Here is a 17,158-nt window from a genome sequence, read left to right on the forward strand (position 1 = left end):
CAGGACACTTGAATGGGGAAGAGGTAACAAAGAGGGACACTCACCAACAGAGTGGGCAGACTTTGAGCTACAGACCAAAGGCCTTAGGGCTCTGGGCCATGAGTTCAGCCCCTGCAACAGGAGGCTCTAACCTTCTGACATGTCATTCTGACCTCCTGTCTGTCTCGTCAAATCTCTACCGTCTTCAAGGTCTTCAGTGCTCGCACAGAGCCCGATTCTGCCAGCCTTCTGAGAAGCAAGCAAAAGACAGAGCCTGCCTCACCCTCAGGGAATGTCCAGCTCATTGGAGAGAGGACAGATTCTATATATGGATGCATGTATATTTACGTACTGTGACACGTTTTCAAGTTCAAGTGTAGGATAGCAAGTGAGCAAATAAGAGGTATCAGGCTCCCAGGAAAGAAAGGCACTTAGGCCCAGCCAAATGTTGGGGTGTCCAGGTCAAGAGCAGGGTCAAGGTCACTGCCGGCAGGGAAGAGGTGCTCCACTCAGAGGTGGAGAGAATATGCGGGCCAAGACTGTGAAAGCTGGCAGGGTGTGAGTGCAGCCTGGGGAACAGGGAGGCGGCCAACCGCACTGTGGCTGTGAATGGCGAGGAGAGCTCTGTGTGAACGCCCCTGGAATCCCAGAGTGTCTGTGAGGAGGGACCGATGAGATCCCGAGGCAACCTGAGCAGGCACTGCCTGCTGCTGGGGCATGTGCTGCAGCGGGGACCGTTGCTGGAACATGTGCTGCAGCGGGGACCATTCACCTGGGGAGACCCATTGGGAGGCCACTGTCGTAGCCAGGGTAGTGTGCGTGTAGGTGGCTGGATCCTGGGTGCTGGCCTGCGACGGAGACAAGGGGAGGGACTCAGGTTGGGCACTCTGTTGGGTGCCCAACAGACAACTGCTACATGGACGGACAGAACCCTGGATGGCAGATGTCTGCAAGCAACCTTGCAAGGGTTTATGAGAAATGGCACCTTCTCTAGAAGGCGGGCTCAAGCGGTTGAATAGGAGTTTACCCAGGAGAACCAGTTCTACCACCTCCGCCCACTGACAGCTTTGGGTCTCCCCAGGACAGAGCACACCTCTGCCTGCCCGTCCTGCAGGGTGTGCAGCCTGGCACACCGGCCTCTGCACCCAGGCTACCGGGTGCCCAACAAGCCCTCTGTGCATTAGGAAAGAGGCACAGATGCCATGCCCTGTGCCTCACTCTAGCACAGCAGAGTGATACATGGAATGGGTGCCTCTGGGGTCCCCGGGGAGTCCGACAACATGAACAGGCAAAGGTGATCATGACTGTCTCCTCCAGCTTGACTCCATGCACTGAGCACAGATGCTCAGCGGAGCACAGCTCCAGATCACAGAGGCGACACAATGGCCAGCTAAGGGCAACAGACCCAAACCAGCCAGGCACTGGAAAGTGTGGGCCGGGGCTCAGAGGCAGCTTCAGGTACTGTGAGCCAGGAAACCAAGAGAAGGGGCCAGTGAGTGCATAGCACTCCAGTGGAGTGCTGAATTTTCAGGCTAGAGATGGACACTGCAGGAGTGGGGGGCAAAGGATTTAGGAGGCTGTTTGCTTAAAAGAGAGCACAATTACAAGGGTACTGGCTGAGATTTCCAGGGGAGACTTATAGACAGAGCTCAGAAGATGAAACAATTCTCAGCTGAACTTGGTGCATTAAAGGGGGCGGGGCCAAGAGGAGATAGAAGGGCTAGGCAGGGGCAGCGCCTATGGGCCAGAAGGAGGGCAGAGGCTGGGGACAGAGCAGGCTCCCAGGTACTCAGAGCACCAGGACTGTTCACTGGGTCCAGCCTGCTGGGGGTGGGGGGGTATGCAGGGAGGAGAAGGGGGAGGCAGGGAGGCTGACAGCTCCTGGGGCACTGGTGTTGGATAGGTAAGGAGACAAGGGCGGGACTTGTGATGCCCACAGGGGTGAGAAGCTGGCTTTTTAAAAAAATGTTCTGATGAGTGACTTGGGACAGGTTTCTGCGCTGACAAGGAGCCAATAGAAGGGAAGATGAGGGTGTTGGGGAGACAGGGGACATGGCAGGGGATAAATCCTGGAAAAGAGAGGAGGGCTCCCAGTGCTGAGACCAGCTAGAAGGGTGAATTTGAGGATGAAGGGGCAGCAGGGGGCCAGTGGACCTTAAAGGTCTTAGGGGCCCACAGGTCTGCTCACATCCCCCCACCCCAGCCTTGAACAAAAGCTACTTCAAGGCTGCATTCCTGGACCACTTCTTCTTCTGAGTCTCAGCCTTGGACGACAAGGCAAAGAAGAAGAAAATGAAACTTGCCACTACGCAGACCCACCATAGACCTCTACAAGGCAGAAATCCCTGGAGACACTGCCTAGAAACAATGAAATCAAAGTGTTCTCAGAGTTCAGATCAAGTCCATCTGCCCTCTGCTTTGAGGAGGGGTAATCCTCCTCCACACATCAGATCCTGCAGGCTGACCTTTCGGCTTCTGCCGGAGCACCCCGGGTCCAGGACTGCCCTATTCGCCATGATCTGTCTTGTGTGTGATAGTGTGATTAGGCTCAGTGTGTATCATGGCTGGAAAGCATTTACAGCAATCCCTCCCCGGGTCCATGCTGCCCAGCTACAGATCCTCAACTAGCTGGCAAGCAGGTGTCTCCCGGAGGGCCTGCCAGGCTTTGGATACAAAGGCACGATGACAAGATTGGCTGTGGTGACACTGGCACACAATGGATATCTGCGGCTCTCTTCCTGGGATTTAATATTTAAGCTTTTCTGCTGTATCCAGTACACTTCCACACAGGGATAACGTAGTCAGATATTCTGTTGTAGAAGTTTTGTTTCAGAAACTCCCAACAATGAAATCCATTCATGATACCTATTGTCTTGGGAAATTTTAGATTACACCGGTGATGAACGGATTCTCTTCCAATCTTTTCTTAAATGGAATACCTATGTATGTTTCTAGTCGGGAAAGTCAGAAATCTCCTTACCCAGGTAGTTGCAGCAGCTAAACACACAATACATCCCCTGGAAACACATCACTGTGACGACCACTGAGTCGGTTTACTGCCTGGAGCAACATTTCTCAAGCTGTGTCCAAAGATATGGGTTCTGAGGTGCTCCATGGAACACGGGTTCCCAGGCTGAAGGTTTGGAGACTGTACTTACAAGCCGCTCGACTTGGAGATGCACAATGGTACCAATGTGTTAAAAGCACTGAGAAGCCTTGCATTGAAAAACCCTTCAAATTTTAATAATTCATGATTTTTAAGATTATTTGACTAAGAAACCACTCCTCCCCCTCTGGGTTTATGGCAGAACTCATTTTGCACAAAGGTCCAAACTGTTCTGGACTAGCCAGATGGGTGAAATTTATTAAATGATGCAACAACATTTAAACATTTGGAGATATATCTATATCTATATCTATATCTATATATATAGATATAGATATAGATATATATGCCTTCCTTGAACCATAGAAAATCCTTCTTGCCTGGCAGTGGCTGGCTGGCTGCCCACTCTGGACAGGGCGGGCACATTCTAGTATCATAGTGTTCCCAACCCCATCTGGCTCCAGACTTGGCCAGCTTTGTTGATTTACATGAGCTGCAGGACCAATCCCACCCTCTCAGACTGGGTCCCTGACCCCAGGCTGGTGTGGCTAGTTGATGTGGGCTCAGGGGCAGCAAGCTGGGAAACATTCCTACTCCACACCGACATCCTCACCTGGATGGGTACAGCCTGGGCATCCACAGCCTACAAAGACAAGGCTAGCAGGAGATGCCCCAGGCGCCTTCCAAGGCTGCTAACTGAGTATGTACCCTCCCTAAACAATGCTCTGAAAACCTGCCCTGGCTTCTGGGACCCAGGCTCCACCCCTTGCCCTGTTTACTGAGTAGGGTCAGGCCAAGGAGACCAAAGCAGCTTGTCCAGCCAGCCCCCAGAGAAATCCTCCCAGTGGTGTTCTTCCTCCAACCTGCCCTCAGCCAATGTGCAGCAAAACCCTGGCCTCTGGGTCCTATTGCTCCCCTGGCTCCCGCAACAGTCTAGACTCACTAAGCCTCAGTCCCCTCCCAGCAAACAAGAAGCCCAGAGGGAAAAATTCTTTTCTTTCTTTATAAAATCAAATTTGTAATCAATTCTGTTGCTTTGGGCAATGGGAACCATGCAACTAGTCCCATTTCCTATTTGGTTTTGGCTGGAGGAAGTGTCAACCACCAACATTAGCTTATGGTCAGATTAACTGGGCTCTTTTCTCTCTTTGCTCAATGAGTTCTGTTTAAATGTAGAATCCGGTTTAGCTTTTACAATGTGTTTATTTATTACACACGTTATAAGCTACCTCCAACCCTTGGTGAAACAAACCTGTACATTTGTGGCATCATCGCCTGGACAAGAGTCCTTCAAGACGCTTGACACAGTCACACCTTCATCTGGGGAATCAGGACCTAAGGCCCATTCCGGAAGAGCCTACACTGTGACCTTAGGGTTTACATACAAGGCTTCCCAGCTCACGGGTCATGGCAGTCACTTGGGGGAAGTCCTTAAACACACAGCTTTGCAAGGCCTTCCCCAGGACCTATCCAGCAGGTCAGGGTGGCTGCGGATTTGCTTGTTTCATGGGGGGTGGGGGAAGGGTGTTAAATGAGTTATAGGATCAGGTGAGTTTGGGAAGCTCTTCATAAAGCGAAGCACTAAGTTTCTGACAATCAACAGGGATCGGTTCAGTCAGTCAAGGGTTAAAAGCCGGAAAGGTCACTGCCCGAAGGAGGCTGGACCTCATGCTGCCGCCCCTGGCTCCTTAGCCCATTCCGGCTTGGAGACCTCTCCAAGTCTACCTCATTCCACAAGCAGCTCCCTCTGCACGTCCTGCCGCGACTTTTGAAAGACTCAGGGTCCCTGGGTCCAAGTTTGTGACACAGACGAGCAAAGAGAAAGGATGTCCCGCTCGCGGCGGTTAAGCCGCAAAGGACCTGTGGGCGGGGCCGGGTCCCGGGGGCTCCTCCGCCCCAGCCATGGACTTGGCCGACCTAGAGGGCCGGCGCCCCCACTCCACTCGACTCTCCTTCAGCCCTGCGGCCCCGACCCCAGCCCCCAGCCGGTCTCCGCGCGGCGAGAGAGCACCTGGACGCACGCTCCGAAGTTCGGAGACGCTCGGGGAGTTGCAGCCACACCTGAAGCCCCTCCAAGGCTGAGGCAGGTGGCGGGCGTCCCTGGAGAAGTGGCGGACAAGTCCCCGAGGCGGGTCTGGCATCCCCCAGCAGGAGCTGTAGGGAGCCGGCGGCGCGCGTTCCGCTCCCGGGAGCTGAGATCCCCAGCCCGCGGCGCACGTGCGCGCCCCAGAGTTACCTTTGGGCGCCGGCAGGTGTCCCCTCCAGTCCTTGCAGCAGCACAGCCCCATGGCAGCCGCCCGCCCTCGCCGCTCTGCTCCGCTGCCCGTCGCGCCGCCTGCTGCCCGCCCTGCTCCCGGTCCGGGCGGCCGAGGTCCGGCCGGTGGGCTGTGCCCAGCCGGGCGCAGGGCTGCGCGCGGGGCCGCGGGGTCGGCGGCTCCCTAGCTCTCACGCTCCGTTCCGGCCCCGCGCCGCGGGCATCCCGGCCTCCGGGCAGACCCTGCTAATCAATAGGAGAACGCGCAGATTGCGCCGGACGCGCCGCCTGCCCGCTTTTATCTCTGCGCGCCGGGGCGGCCCCGCGCCGGCTCCCTGCCCTCTCGGGCGCCCTCCCCGCGGCCCGTTACTCTCCGGGGGAACCGGGCTGCACGCTCGCGAGAGGCCGCCAGGGGGCGCGGTGCGAGCCCCAGAGGTCCCCGGCTCCTCCGCGCGCCGGGAGCCAACCGAGGGGTCGGAGGCGGGGGATGGCGACACCCACCTGACTTCTGGGCGGCGCGGGCGGGAGAGAAGGGTGCCTTGCTGTGTGCTGTGCGAGGGCGGCGCCTCCCTCCCCCGGCGTCCTCTAAGCAGTCACCTCCTGGGTCACTGGGGGTGGGGGGTAGTCTCATTCTTTCAGCTCGCCTGAACTCTACAACTGCAGTAGCGGTAAGCGTGTTCGCCCAAGCGACCCCCAAACCTGGCTGCGCTACCTATGTACTAGGTGACTTCGTAAGTCACTTCCCTTCTGAGACTGTTTCTCCACCTGAAAAGTCAAGGAAATGACAGCGTTTCATATGTTGTTTAGCGCAAATTAAAGGTTTGATGGTACCCAGTCATTTAAACATTTGTACTGTTTTCCTGCCTATGAAACGGAGAGAATAATACAACCGCTCCAGTGACTTTCTGAGGATTAAATGAGTTGCTGTAATAGATCTACTCAGAGATCTATAGCTATTTACTCTAAATATATAAAGAACACAGCCAGCGGGTCACTAAGTGCCTTGTGTGACCGGTCATTGTCAAGTGTTGGTGAGGATTTGGGGAAATGGGTACTTAGGTGCCATGACTTTGGAAGGTAACACGTGAGCCGCTTATTTTAAACTAGAAATGCTAATATCCTGGGCTGGCCAGTTCCATTTCTCAGCGCCCACCCCACAGAAATGCTTGCCCACGTGCCCAAGGAAACCCGTACAGGGCCATTCATCCCAACCTTGTTTGTAATCGCAAAAAAAATGAAATCAATAAAATACATGGGCATTTTCATGAACTGAACTATGGTATCGAAGGAGCTGGAGCTGTTTGAGATCTATGGATTCACAGTGCTTACACGAACACACACCTACAAAATAGTACTAGAGCCGTCACTCTGTGCCCACGCTGCTCTTGGGGCCCCGGGCGTAGATAAACCACTTTGGAGACATTGAGTGACAAGGACAGATTGAAAGATGATGTCAAGAGACTTCAGCATGTTGATAGTGGCCTAATTTCTTAAAAGAAAGGCGTATTTACATAGTGTGTAATTAAATATCAGGTTCTTTCTCAGCCCATCAGGTCCCGGGGGTCTTGTTCCCTAAGAAGCTTGACCCTAAGGCACTGCGGTAAGCCTTAGATGGCCTTGGCTTGCCCGGGATTTGGGGATTTTCTTCCTTCCACCAACCCCCCAATCCCCTCTTGGGAAAACAGAGGTGGTCCAGGAGAAGAGCAGCGGCTCCAGGGGAGCAGAAGAGTTACTTGGGATGGGGGGTGGGGCGGTTGGGGGTGGGGAGGGGAGGAAAGAAGGGCTTGGAACTGAGAAGAGGTTTTCCCAGGAGTTAAGTCTTATTCAAAGGAGAGATTAACAAAGAGGCAGATTTCTGCCTCCCTCTCCTTAATCTCCAGAAAGAGGAGGATGAGGCTTTTTCTGGGCGAGAGAAGGGTTGTCCTGCACTGGCTCGGGGAAGAAAGATGTTTTCACTTCATGACATGTAGGCAGGGGTTACAGAGAGGGAGGAACTGAGAAAAAACGGAGACCTGACTTATGGTTGCTGCCAAGTCATTTTAAACAGTTTTAGCACCAGGCAAGATCACTTAGTCACAGCGAGCTTAATGAGGCCCCAGGAATTCCAAGCTAGAGCTCCCTGCATTCAGGGAGAGCATGTGTGGGGAGCGAGCCCGGGTGATTGTCCCACAGCCAAGTCCTACATTTGGAAAGCAAGATTTAAAAGAAAACATCACAGCGGCCATTGTGGGCTGCTTGTTTATCTTTCTAAGAGGAAGTAGCAAAGCAGGATCATTTCAAATGAGCCTATTATAAAGGGTCAGCATCCCCATTGAACCGTTTAAATATATTTTGGATACTCGACTTTTCAAAGTAGCTTTAAATATCAACTCCCAGGGCAGTTTAGGAGGTAGAAAGCAAGGCAAGAACTTCTAGTATTATTGCCTTTGGTTTCACACACTTTAATTCCTGATTATTCATCGTCTTTTTATAGTATCCTAGTTATGTGTCTATTCCTTAAAAGGGAAGAAAAAATAGCATTCACTATGTGCTTCCTACCAGGTGCCAGGCAATTCACAAATGCTATTTCACAGTTTACCATAGGACAATTCTATGAGGTAGATGACATTAGATTCAACTTACGGAAGAAGAAACAGAAGTTCAGGGAGGTGAAGAAGCTTGTCCAAGACCCATGAAGTGGTAAGTGGTAGAGCCGAGATGGACGGTTGGATGGATGGATGGATGGATGGATGGATGGATGGATGGATGGATCAGTGGAGAGGTAGGTGGACGGATGGATAGATGGATAGCTGAATAGATGAATGGGTGGGTGGATGGATGAATGGATGGACAGATAGATGGATGGGTGGGTAGGTGGTGGACAGATGGGTGGATGGGTCGATGGCATTACCTCATAAGGCATAGAGTCAAGGACTGCAACTGGAAAAGCACATACTGAGCATGGAATTTTCCTGAAAAACCAAACTCCTTGAATATAGCTCTGCCCCCTGAATTGATCATGACCCCAAACCATCTGGAATTAAGCCAAAACATCAGGATCACTCAGTGCAGCAAGGCTCCAGAGGAGCTCAAGCTGCCCCACTCCAGAAGAGTAGTCGGGGTAAGGGGGGCTCTGAGATCTCTTTCTGAGCCAAGAGACCAACATTCTGAACTCTACAGAGAAGCAGAACCAGAATATGGGGGTGGATTTCCAGTGAGTGCAGCGGGCTCTGGGAGGAAGGTTGGATACCAGATTTGGCGGACAAAGGCTCTGGGGCTAGGACTACCCCCACCCAGGGCTCTGCCTTCTGCTGTTTTATTCCATTTCAAAGTGAGGATATGGGACTGTTTCTAGGAAGGCTGCTGCTGCTAGGATCCTGGCTTTATGCAGCCTTAGCTCCTGGTTCCCAAAATGCTCTAGGCCATTCAAGAATTTGCTTGGGAGACTCAGGAGCTGGCCCTTTTACCTCTCTGTAGGGGTAGAGGGGCATACTGAGGCACCCTCATGGTACCATCTCAAGGTGTCAGCCCAGTCTTAGGCAGCTTAGGGGCATGGTAGGACTGGGGTCATAGCATCTTAGTCACAGGTATAGCTTTGGGGGCTGAGATGATCATTCATTCATTCATTCATTCATCTATGTGCCAAACAATGAATGGACCCAACTGAACACCTGAGAAAGCCCAAGGCCTGAGCTCTGTGGATACCCTGAGAGCTCTGGGAGGGAGGCGTGTACAGTGACCCAGTGCTGGAGTGGGGCAGGAAGGGCTCTACAGAGCAGAGGTTTTTGCGATGAGCGTGGAGACCTGAGGAGGGACCAGCTCCTCAGAGAATGGCATAAGAATGGTCCTCTGCTGGGTGGTGCTGTGCTCTTAATGAGGAGATAGGTTCCGGGGTGGGGAGGTGCAGCAGGGCATCTAGGGTAGAGGAAAATGAGGCAGCCTATGATTCTGACTCATCTTCCTGACAAGAGACTGAAGGAAGGGGTGACCTGGAGCAGGGAGAAGCTAAGAAACAAAAGACATCCCCCTGAGCGTGGCGGGGCCTGGACGTAGCAGGAGGAAGAGAGGGAGACCAGGTGGGATGTGTGTCAGCAGGGTGGCCCTGGTGAGTCACACCTCCCAGTCCTCCCACTTTGTGTGTGCCCGTCCCCTCGAATCTGGGCTGCCCGATGACCTCCACTAACCAACAAGTGACAGCAGTGACTCTGGGCCAGTTCCGGGGGTGAATACTAAGAAGGCTTGACAGATCCTGCTGCTGTCTTCCCCCTTGTGAGCAGGGGGACTGCCCTGAGCCCGCCACGGTCCAGGAAGCCCAACCTAGCAGCACAGAGAGACACAGGTAGAACCAAGGCCACGGCCAGCAACTTCTTCTTCCAGCCCCGTGAGCGAGGCCGCCCTGGATGGGATCCTCCAGCTGACATAGGTAGAGGGAAGACGAGTTGGGCCGGCCGAGCCCTGCCCATATCGTAGAATAGCGAGCGAATAAGATGTTGTAAGTCACTAACTATGCAGTAACATCACTGGAACTGGGAGTATTACATAATACTCATTGCCCACGTTGTCAGCTGGGCCGGTGTGCCAGGCCAAGAGCTTGGCACTCCATCCGAATTCAGAGCAATTCTATGTGTTAGGGATCGTCATTATTTCCACTTTAAGGTGGAGGACCCCGAGGCGCAGAGACATAAAGTAATTTGCACTAGGTCACCTAGCTAAGTAGTGTCTCAGCTCGGATTGGAACATGGCCTGTCTTCCTCTGGGGCCTGAGCTCTTAATGACTCTCTGGGACATATTCTGGAGGGAATAGGGATAATACTTGGTGTCAAATTCAGTGCCCCATGGGTCTAAGGCATATCTGTAGGTGAGACATGGGATAGAAAAGACAACCCCTGTGCAGGGCTGGACCATGCCTGGAAGAAAAGCCGTGGGAGGCTCATTGCTCTGTTAAATTTTCAGTGTCAGGGCCCCTTCCTGGCAGCCTTGGCACCGGTAGAAGGGGCTTCTTGAAGACAAAGTCACTTTGTAGACTGTGTGTCACAGCCTCTCACTCATACTGGTGCTAGCACCTCCTTTCCTGTCCACAGCATCCCCGTGATGGGGAGATGTCAGCATGCTCCTGTTACAGGAGAGCTGTGGACACCTTCTCGGGCTACATGAGCTCCCACAGCTACTCGGTGGGGGAGCTCACCTGCAGTTTGGGCAGAGCGACCATCATAGGTCACCTTCCTAATGACCAGACTCCTGCCTCCTGCTCCTGGGAGGTAAGTTTCTCCCTCTGGGATGCCTCCCCCCTTCTCTTCTCCCATCACAGTTCTGATCTGTGTTAGGATTTGGGCCAAAATCCAGAGTGCCCACACCACATGTACACCACCACGACACACAGATGTTCTAGAATTGAAAAGACTTAATGGTTTAGTACAACTTCCTCGCTTTTCATGGGAAATCCATGGCCCAAAGAGGCTAGATCCACCCCACATCAAGCATTTCCCGAGGGCCTGCTTTGTGCCAGGCCCTGAAAGGTAAGTCAGTGACAAGTGGGGGCCACCTCCACTTGGCTTCGGTTTTTGCTCTGAAACAAACAGACCTGCAGAAATGATAAGAAAAGGGAGGCTGCTCTCCTGGTACCTCAAAATATGTTCTGTGCACTTTTGCCACAGTGCACAGAAGCCAACTGGTTTGGATTTCAATGTCTGATTAAGTGTGTTCACTAGCACGCATCTTCCCATGTTATCTGTCATCAGCAGCATTGCCATAGCTATTCATCTTACACACTCATTGTTATGGTTTCTTTTTTAAAGATTTTATTTATTTATTTATTTGACAGACAGATCACAAGTAGGCAGAGCAGCAGGCAGAGAGAGAGGAGGGGAAGCAGGCTCCCTGCTGAGCAGAGAGCCCCGATATGGGGCTTGATCCCAGGACCCTGGTATCATGACCTCAGCTGAAGGCAGAGGCTTTAACCCACTGAGCCACCCAGGCGCCCCCTTTTATTATTATTATTTTTTAACGAAGGATGTGACTCTGGGGAAGGTAGAGTCTATTTGAAGCAGGCCTACACTGCTTTGTGCTAGAAAAGGCTATGGATTCCATAAGGACTGGTCTGCTTTTTGTTTCCCTTAATGAGACTTAACTACCTTTCTCTTTTTCCCTTTGGCTGCCAGGAAGCTCAAGGAAAATTTAAAGTTTGGCTTTAGCAAGTATGAAGGCCCTAAGGTAGGCCATCACATCCCGACTTTTGGGTCTTAATTTTGCTTTTCTACTTTTTTTTTTTTTTTTAAAAGCAAACTCTATCCCCAACATGGGGTTCAAACTCATGACCCCAAGGTCAAGAGTTGCATACTCTGCAGACTAAGCCAGCCAAAGTGCCCTGCTTTTCTACTTTTATTTACATCTTCCTTGGTCCTTAATTTTTTTTTTTTAATTATGACTACTGTGTTATCTTACTTTTATTCTAAGTGTCCTCATTAGAAGCCATCTCATACAAGTATAAGGAAATAAGTGCCTGTAATATAGTCTACTTTAAACCAAGAGTCAGTAAACTTTTTCTAAAGGGTATATCATAAACATATTTAAACTTTGCAGGCATTTGGTCTCCATTATAGCTACCCAACTGTAGCTGGATGTGGTTGTGTTTCAATAAAACTTTATTGAATGGGTGTGGCTGTGTTTCAATAAAACTTTATTTGCAAAAGCAGGTGGTAAGCCATATTTGGCTTGTAGGTTTATGTAGTTTGCAGCCCTCTGTTTTAAGAGAATTTTAGAGCATTGGGAAATTGTTTTCTAATAAGTTGGGAAGTACTTGGCTTAGAAAAAAGTGAATTCCCTTATCTAAGAGGTGTGAATTCTGTCCAAGATGGCTCGTTTCCACTTCTGGGTGACAGATTAGGGAAAAGCAGCTGCACACGCTGTCCAGACAGTTGGCTCTTGAGAGGTGTGTGCAGTGCTGGGGAGAAGTCAGAGGGGGCTCTGAAGTCTGCCAGCAAGAGCCCATTTCCCTGCACATTTGCCATACCCACTCCTCAGAGCGGGAGTTGGGGGGCACTGGGGGTGGGTCCCCAGAGGTGCCTGGCCAGAGGGTCTCCCCATCTCTGGCCAATGGGTCTTCAGCTGCTGTGGACGTTGTTCATGGAAGGAATGTGTCTGCAGCTCCAAATTCCCACAGAGAAAGACAAGGGGAATCGTTGGGGAGAAATTCCTGGGCCACATTTTTCTTGCTGTTCATGTGGCCTGCAGCCATTGAACTTGGCCAGACTGCCCAGAGAGGGATTTTACAAAGCCCATTGTCTTTTCCTGGAGTCTCACCCCCATCCCTGCCCCCACCTGCTGTTTCTGCCTTTCTTTCTTTCCTCTCCCGCCCCCAGGAGAAATGCAGCATGGGAAAGAGCGGGAGGCTGGCCAGCCGGCTGTGAGGGCTTTTGCCCCCAGCCTGGGGCCAGGACAGCTGCAGCTGTACCTCTTGCAGGGAGATTGTCGCCTCAGGCTTTTCCACACATTCGGTGCTGAAGATGGTCTCAGCTGCCTGACCAAGAGTTATCAAATGGGATAGGAAGAGCAACACGTATTGGCCACCTGCTGAATGCCAAGCACTGCTCTGAGCATCTTACATATATTAACTCAGTCTCCAAAAGAATCCCATTACCTCTGCATTTTACTAATGGGGAAACTGAGGCACTGAGAGGCTAAGTGACTTACCTGGGGTCCCACAGCTAGTAAGGGGAAGAGACAGGCAGCATGGCTCTCACCTGTCACTTTAGGTGCGTATGATCCCCTTAGCTCAGCATCCCTTCTACAGGTCATCCCTGATGGTGTGTCTCTGCAGTTAGAGGGAACTTCCAGGAGATGATGTCTTTGCATAGAGAGGACCTGTGTACCCTTGAGAGGATTGTAGCATCCACATGTGCCACGAGAGAAGAGACCCTCTACCGCGAGCTGGCCTACCAGCTATCTGGTCCAGCCAGCTAGAGGCATGGCACTGTCAGCTGGGGGTTAATGAGCCCTTGTTGCTGCTGTCATCATTATCGCTGTACTGCTGACAGTGCGGGGGAGGGACCTCAGGGGGGGGGGGCTGTGAGGGTTTGCTCTGTGCCAGCCCCTAGGTTTGGTGATTTACATACAACGTACATCATTGACACAGCGACTCTGACCGATAACCCCAAGTTGCAGATAAGAAAGCGAGCTCATTAATCAGGTAATTAATGCTTGCCATGGTAACAAACAACAGCAAAACGTCAGTGACTTAACCCTATAAACACTCTCCCTTGCTCCTGTCACCATCTTGTGTAGAGCAGCATGACAGGAAGAGGAGGGAGGGGTCTCTGCTCCATGTGGTCACTTGGGGACCCAGGCTCCTCCTAGGACTTTGGTCTCATCCTCTAGATCCTCTCCATCTGTTCGTCAGAGGACAGAACGGGGGCAGGGAGACCCCAGGATTTTAGGGGCTGAGAGCAGCCTATATCAGCACTCCTGCCCACATTCTATTGTCCAGAGCTCAGTCATGTGACCTGTCTTACTGGATGGGGAGGCTGGGGAGGTCTGTGTGCATGGCCATAGGAAAAGGAAACAGGTTTGGCTGAAACAGGGGGCTGAGGTGCTATGAGAGGCTGTCAGGCGATTTGATGCCCAGCTTGCATTTTTTAAAAAAAGATTTATTTATTTATTTGACAGAGAGAGAGATCCCAAGTAGGCAGAGAGGCAGGCAAAGAGGGGGAGGGGGGAAGCAGGCTCCCTGCTGAGCAGAGAGCCAGCTGTGGGGCTCTATCCCAGGACCCTGAGATCATGACCTGAGCTGAAGGCAGAGGCTTAACCCACTGAGCCACCCAAACACCCCTCAGGTTTGCATTTTGCCACCATACTGAAACAGAGGCCAAAGCTATCTGAATTGAATTCCAACTTGCAACATCTTGGAAGACCCTCGGTCCTTCAGTGGGGGCAATGAGGGGGGCTGCAGGTCCTGAAGGGCTGTGAGGATTAACTGGGACGCTAAGAAAATAGCTGGACACATATTCAATGTCCAAGGGCCTTCCCTTTCTTGGCGGATGGGGTGCTGGGCACGTGGAGGGGCTGTACTAGGAGAATTCTACCCCTGAGGAGGGAGATGGGGATGCGGAGTCCTTAGGAAGGGGATAGAGTACTTGTGTTTGCTGCCGCCACCTAGTTGTGGAAGGAGAAAATGCAGGACAGCTTGGCTTCCCATTTCTCCGTTCTGGTGGACCAATGCCCAGGCCACTTCTGTCCAATCCCGATGGCCATCGGGCTGCTGAACAGAAACTGGCATGGGCCATGCGTCCAAAGCATAGATGCTGGGGTGGATAGAGTGCCTATCCCCCCGGGTTTTGCATATCTGGGGGGCCACTGATGGGTCACTTTCAGCAACTCCTCCAGGCTGTTCCATACAGGCCTGGGCATCCTGCTCAGTCAGGAGGACTCCCTGACAGGTAATGCAGAGCCTCTGTGTATGACTGTGGATTCCCTCACCTGGTAACTCCCACAGGATGCTGGGCTGGCCCGGGATGAGGGGCGCGGGGCGGTCCCCTCCCAAACTGGCTGTGGTGGGGGCCACAAGATTATAGCTGTATGGGGCTGGGCTGCTGGACATCACAGAAATGCCCCCACGGGGGAGAGAGAGGGCTGCCGAGTCTCTCCAGAGACACACAGGACCTGTGGCACATGCCTTCCTGCTTAGGAAGACATCCACCAGCTTCTACAGACCTCCTCTGTGGGATCTCTCTCTCTCTCACACACACACACAACACAATTTCCAGGGGACGCGTAGGTCTCAGATAGCTGGGTCAGAGGGGTTCTAGTATCTGCTAAGTCCCCAGGACCACTGTTCCTCACCACCCTAGTTCCTCAGTCCTAGTTCCTCAGCTCACTACCCTCAAGGCTTCTCCTTCCCCTGCCTCAGAGCCCTTCCTGCACGCAGGAAGGTCCACCCAACACCTCTCCTGAACTCCAAAACCAAGAAGCATTTTTCAGAGTATGGCTCAACCTATTAGGGGATCATGAAATCAACTCAGCGGGTCCTGACCAGTAATTTAAAAAAACAAGATAGCATCACCTAAAACTAAAAATGTCGCTGGACACTGCATATGGGAATAAAACTCTTGTGAAACCTTTGCTTCTGTGTGTGCCGGGCCTGCAATGTTCATTTCTTGTTGTCAAAAGAGTGTGAAAAGTCTTTGTGGGTGTAGCCATCCCATTCCTTCCAGAACACCTGGGCTCTTGGTGCAGACCAGTCCACAGAGTCCTCCTCCCCCAACTGTCAGGGGCAAACAACGCCCCCCCACCCCACCACCCCCAGTCTGAGGCAGGCCAGAGAAAAGCACGATCTTTGCCAAGCCTCTCAAAAAATAAAAAAAATAAAACCCACAGCCACAAAAGGTCCTGTTACAAACTGATCCCAGGACACTTGTCATGCATTTGCATATCTAAGAGGGCCACTTAAGGGACCCTTCACAGAACAAAGAAGATCAGCTTCTCTCAACTTAAAGAAAAGAAATCTCTGCGCTGCACATTCCTTCCTCGGAGCAGGCCCTTGCCGGGTGGGCTGGCCTGCCGGCCCTCTGGCCCATCTGCTGGGCTGTTCTTTCCTGCAGCAGCCTTCGTCCTTCCACACGAATCTGTGGGATACCACTCTGTGCCAGACACAGGCAACCAGACGGGAGACTCCCGCGCCGCACACCCCTTCTCAGCCTGGGGCCTGTGTATCTGTGATGAGGACCGGTGTCTCCCACCTCCCTCGCCAGGCCTCTTGCTCCCAGAGGCAGGAGCTGCCCCTGAGGGTGTGTTCTGGCCCGTGTCCACTGATCCAGTCCTGCTCCAAGCCCCCCAGGAGAACGCTGGCTCTCCAGAATGCTGGGATTCCCAACTCGTCTGGCCCTGGGAGGGAGGGAGGTTCTCACACCTAGAGAGCACCTGCTCTGTGCCACAGCCGGCTGTATCCCACGGGCGTTATTGTCACCATCCAAGGATGCTCCAGGAGACAAGGTGACTTTCCAAGACAGGGCTCACAGCTAGGAAATGCTGGTTCTTTCCTGGGTCTCTTGGATGCCTGCAGCTCTCTGTTCTTTCCATGGGATCGTAGACAGCACGTGGAAGTCACGGGCTGCGGGCCCCGGGGACAGAGACGCAGTGGTTGGGAGTAGCTTGTGGCCTGCATGCAAGAGCTGGGCAGAGAAGGGGCGCAGGGAGATGGGCCACCCACTGCGGCAGGAAGGGAGAAGAGGGGCCAAGTCTTCCTGGTTTCGGATCCTAAGAGTGTGGCTTGGATGGCCAAGGTCCGCGAAAGCAGGTCCTGCTGAGAAGGGCCAGATGCTCTGGCAGCTTCCCTTCTGTCTCCACGACTGTATTGGCCCTAGGGCTGCCGTGACGAACGGCCACCGACTGGGTGGCCTAATACGACAGAAACGTGTTCTCTCTGAGCTCTGAGGGCAAGAAGCTGAAATCAGGGTGAGGCAGGTCTCGGCTTCCTCTGAAGGCTCTAGAAGTGCCTCTGTTCCAGGGCTCTGGACTAACTGCTGGGGTCACTCGGAAATCCATGGCGCTCCTTGGTCTGTGGCTGCCTCAATTCAGCCTCTGCCTCCATCCTCCATCCTTTTGCCTCATGTGTCTGAGGGGTCCGATCGCCCTCTCTGTGTAAGGGTACTGGTCACTGGACTTAGCACCTCTATTACTCAGGACCTCATCTTAACTGACTGCACAGGCAAAAACCCAATTTCCAAGTAAAGTCACATTCTGAGATTTTGGGCAGACATGGGTGAGGGGGAGACAGAAATGACTTCCCTCCTTTCTGAACCTTGGTCTCCCCTGCTCTGTTTCCTTGCGCTCAGTAAAGCATCAAGGCG

At 52.7% G+C, this 17,158-nt stretch overlaps 1 protein-coding gene across 5 annotated transcripts in view; it reads right to left on the reverse strand.

Moving 5' to 3' along the window:
• Positions 1-17,158, reverse strand: part of ARHGAP22 (Rho GTPase activating protein 22) — a 165,042-nt gene that overhangs the window by 55,467 nt on the left and 92,417 nt on the right. The window contains exon 1 of one of the 5 annotated variants that reach the window (XM_059397988.1): positions 5,322-5,427. The exons of the other annotated variants lie outside the window; for them this stretch is intronic. Within the exon in view, the coding sequence (XP_059253971.1) occupies positions 5,322-5,373 (52 nt within the window). The 5' untranslated portion in view covers positions 5,374-5,427. Of the gene's footprint in view, positions 1-5,321; positions 5,428-17,158 lie in introns of those variants that run through there. 5 annotated transcript variants of the gene reach the window in all.

The sequence above is a fragment of the Mustela nigripes genome, chromosome 4 (assembly GCF_022355385.1).
Source record: "Mustela nigripes isolate SB6536 chromosome 4, MUSNIG.SB6536, whole genome shotgun sequence".
Taxonomy (NCBI): Eukaryota; Metazoa; Chordata; class Mammalia; order Carnivora; family Mustelidae; genus Mustela; species Mustela nigripes.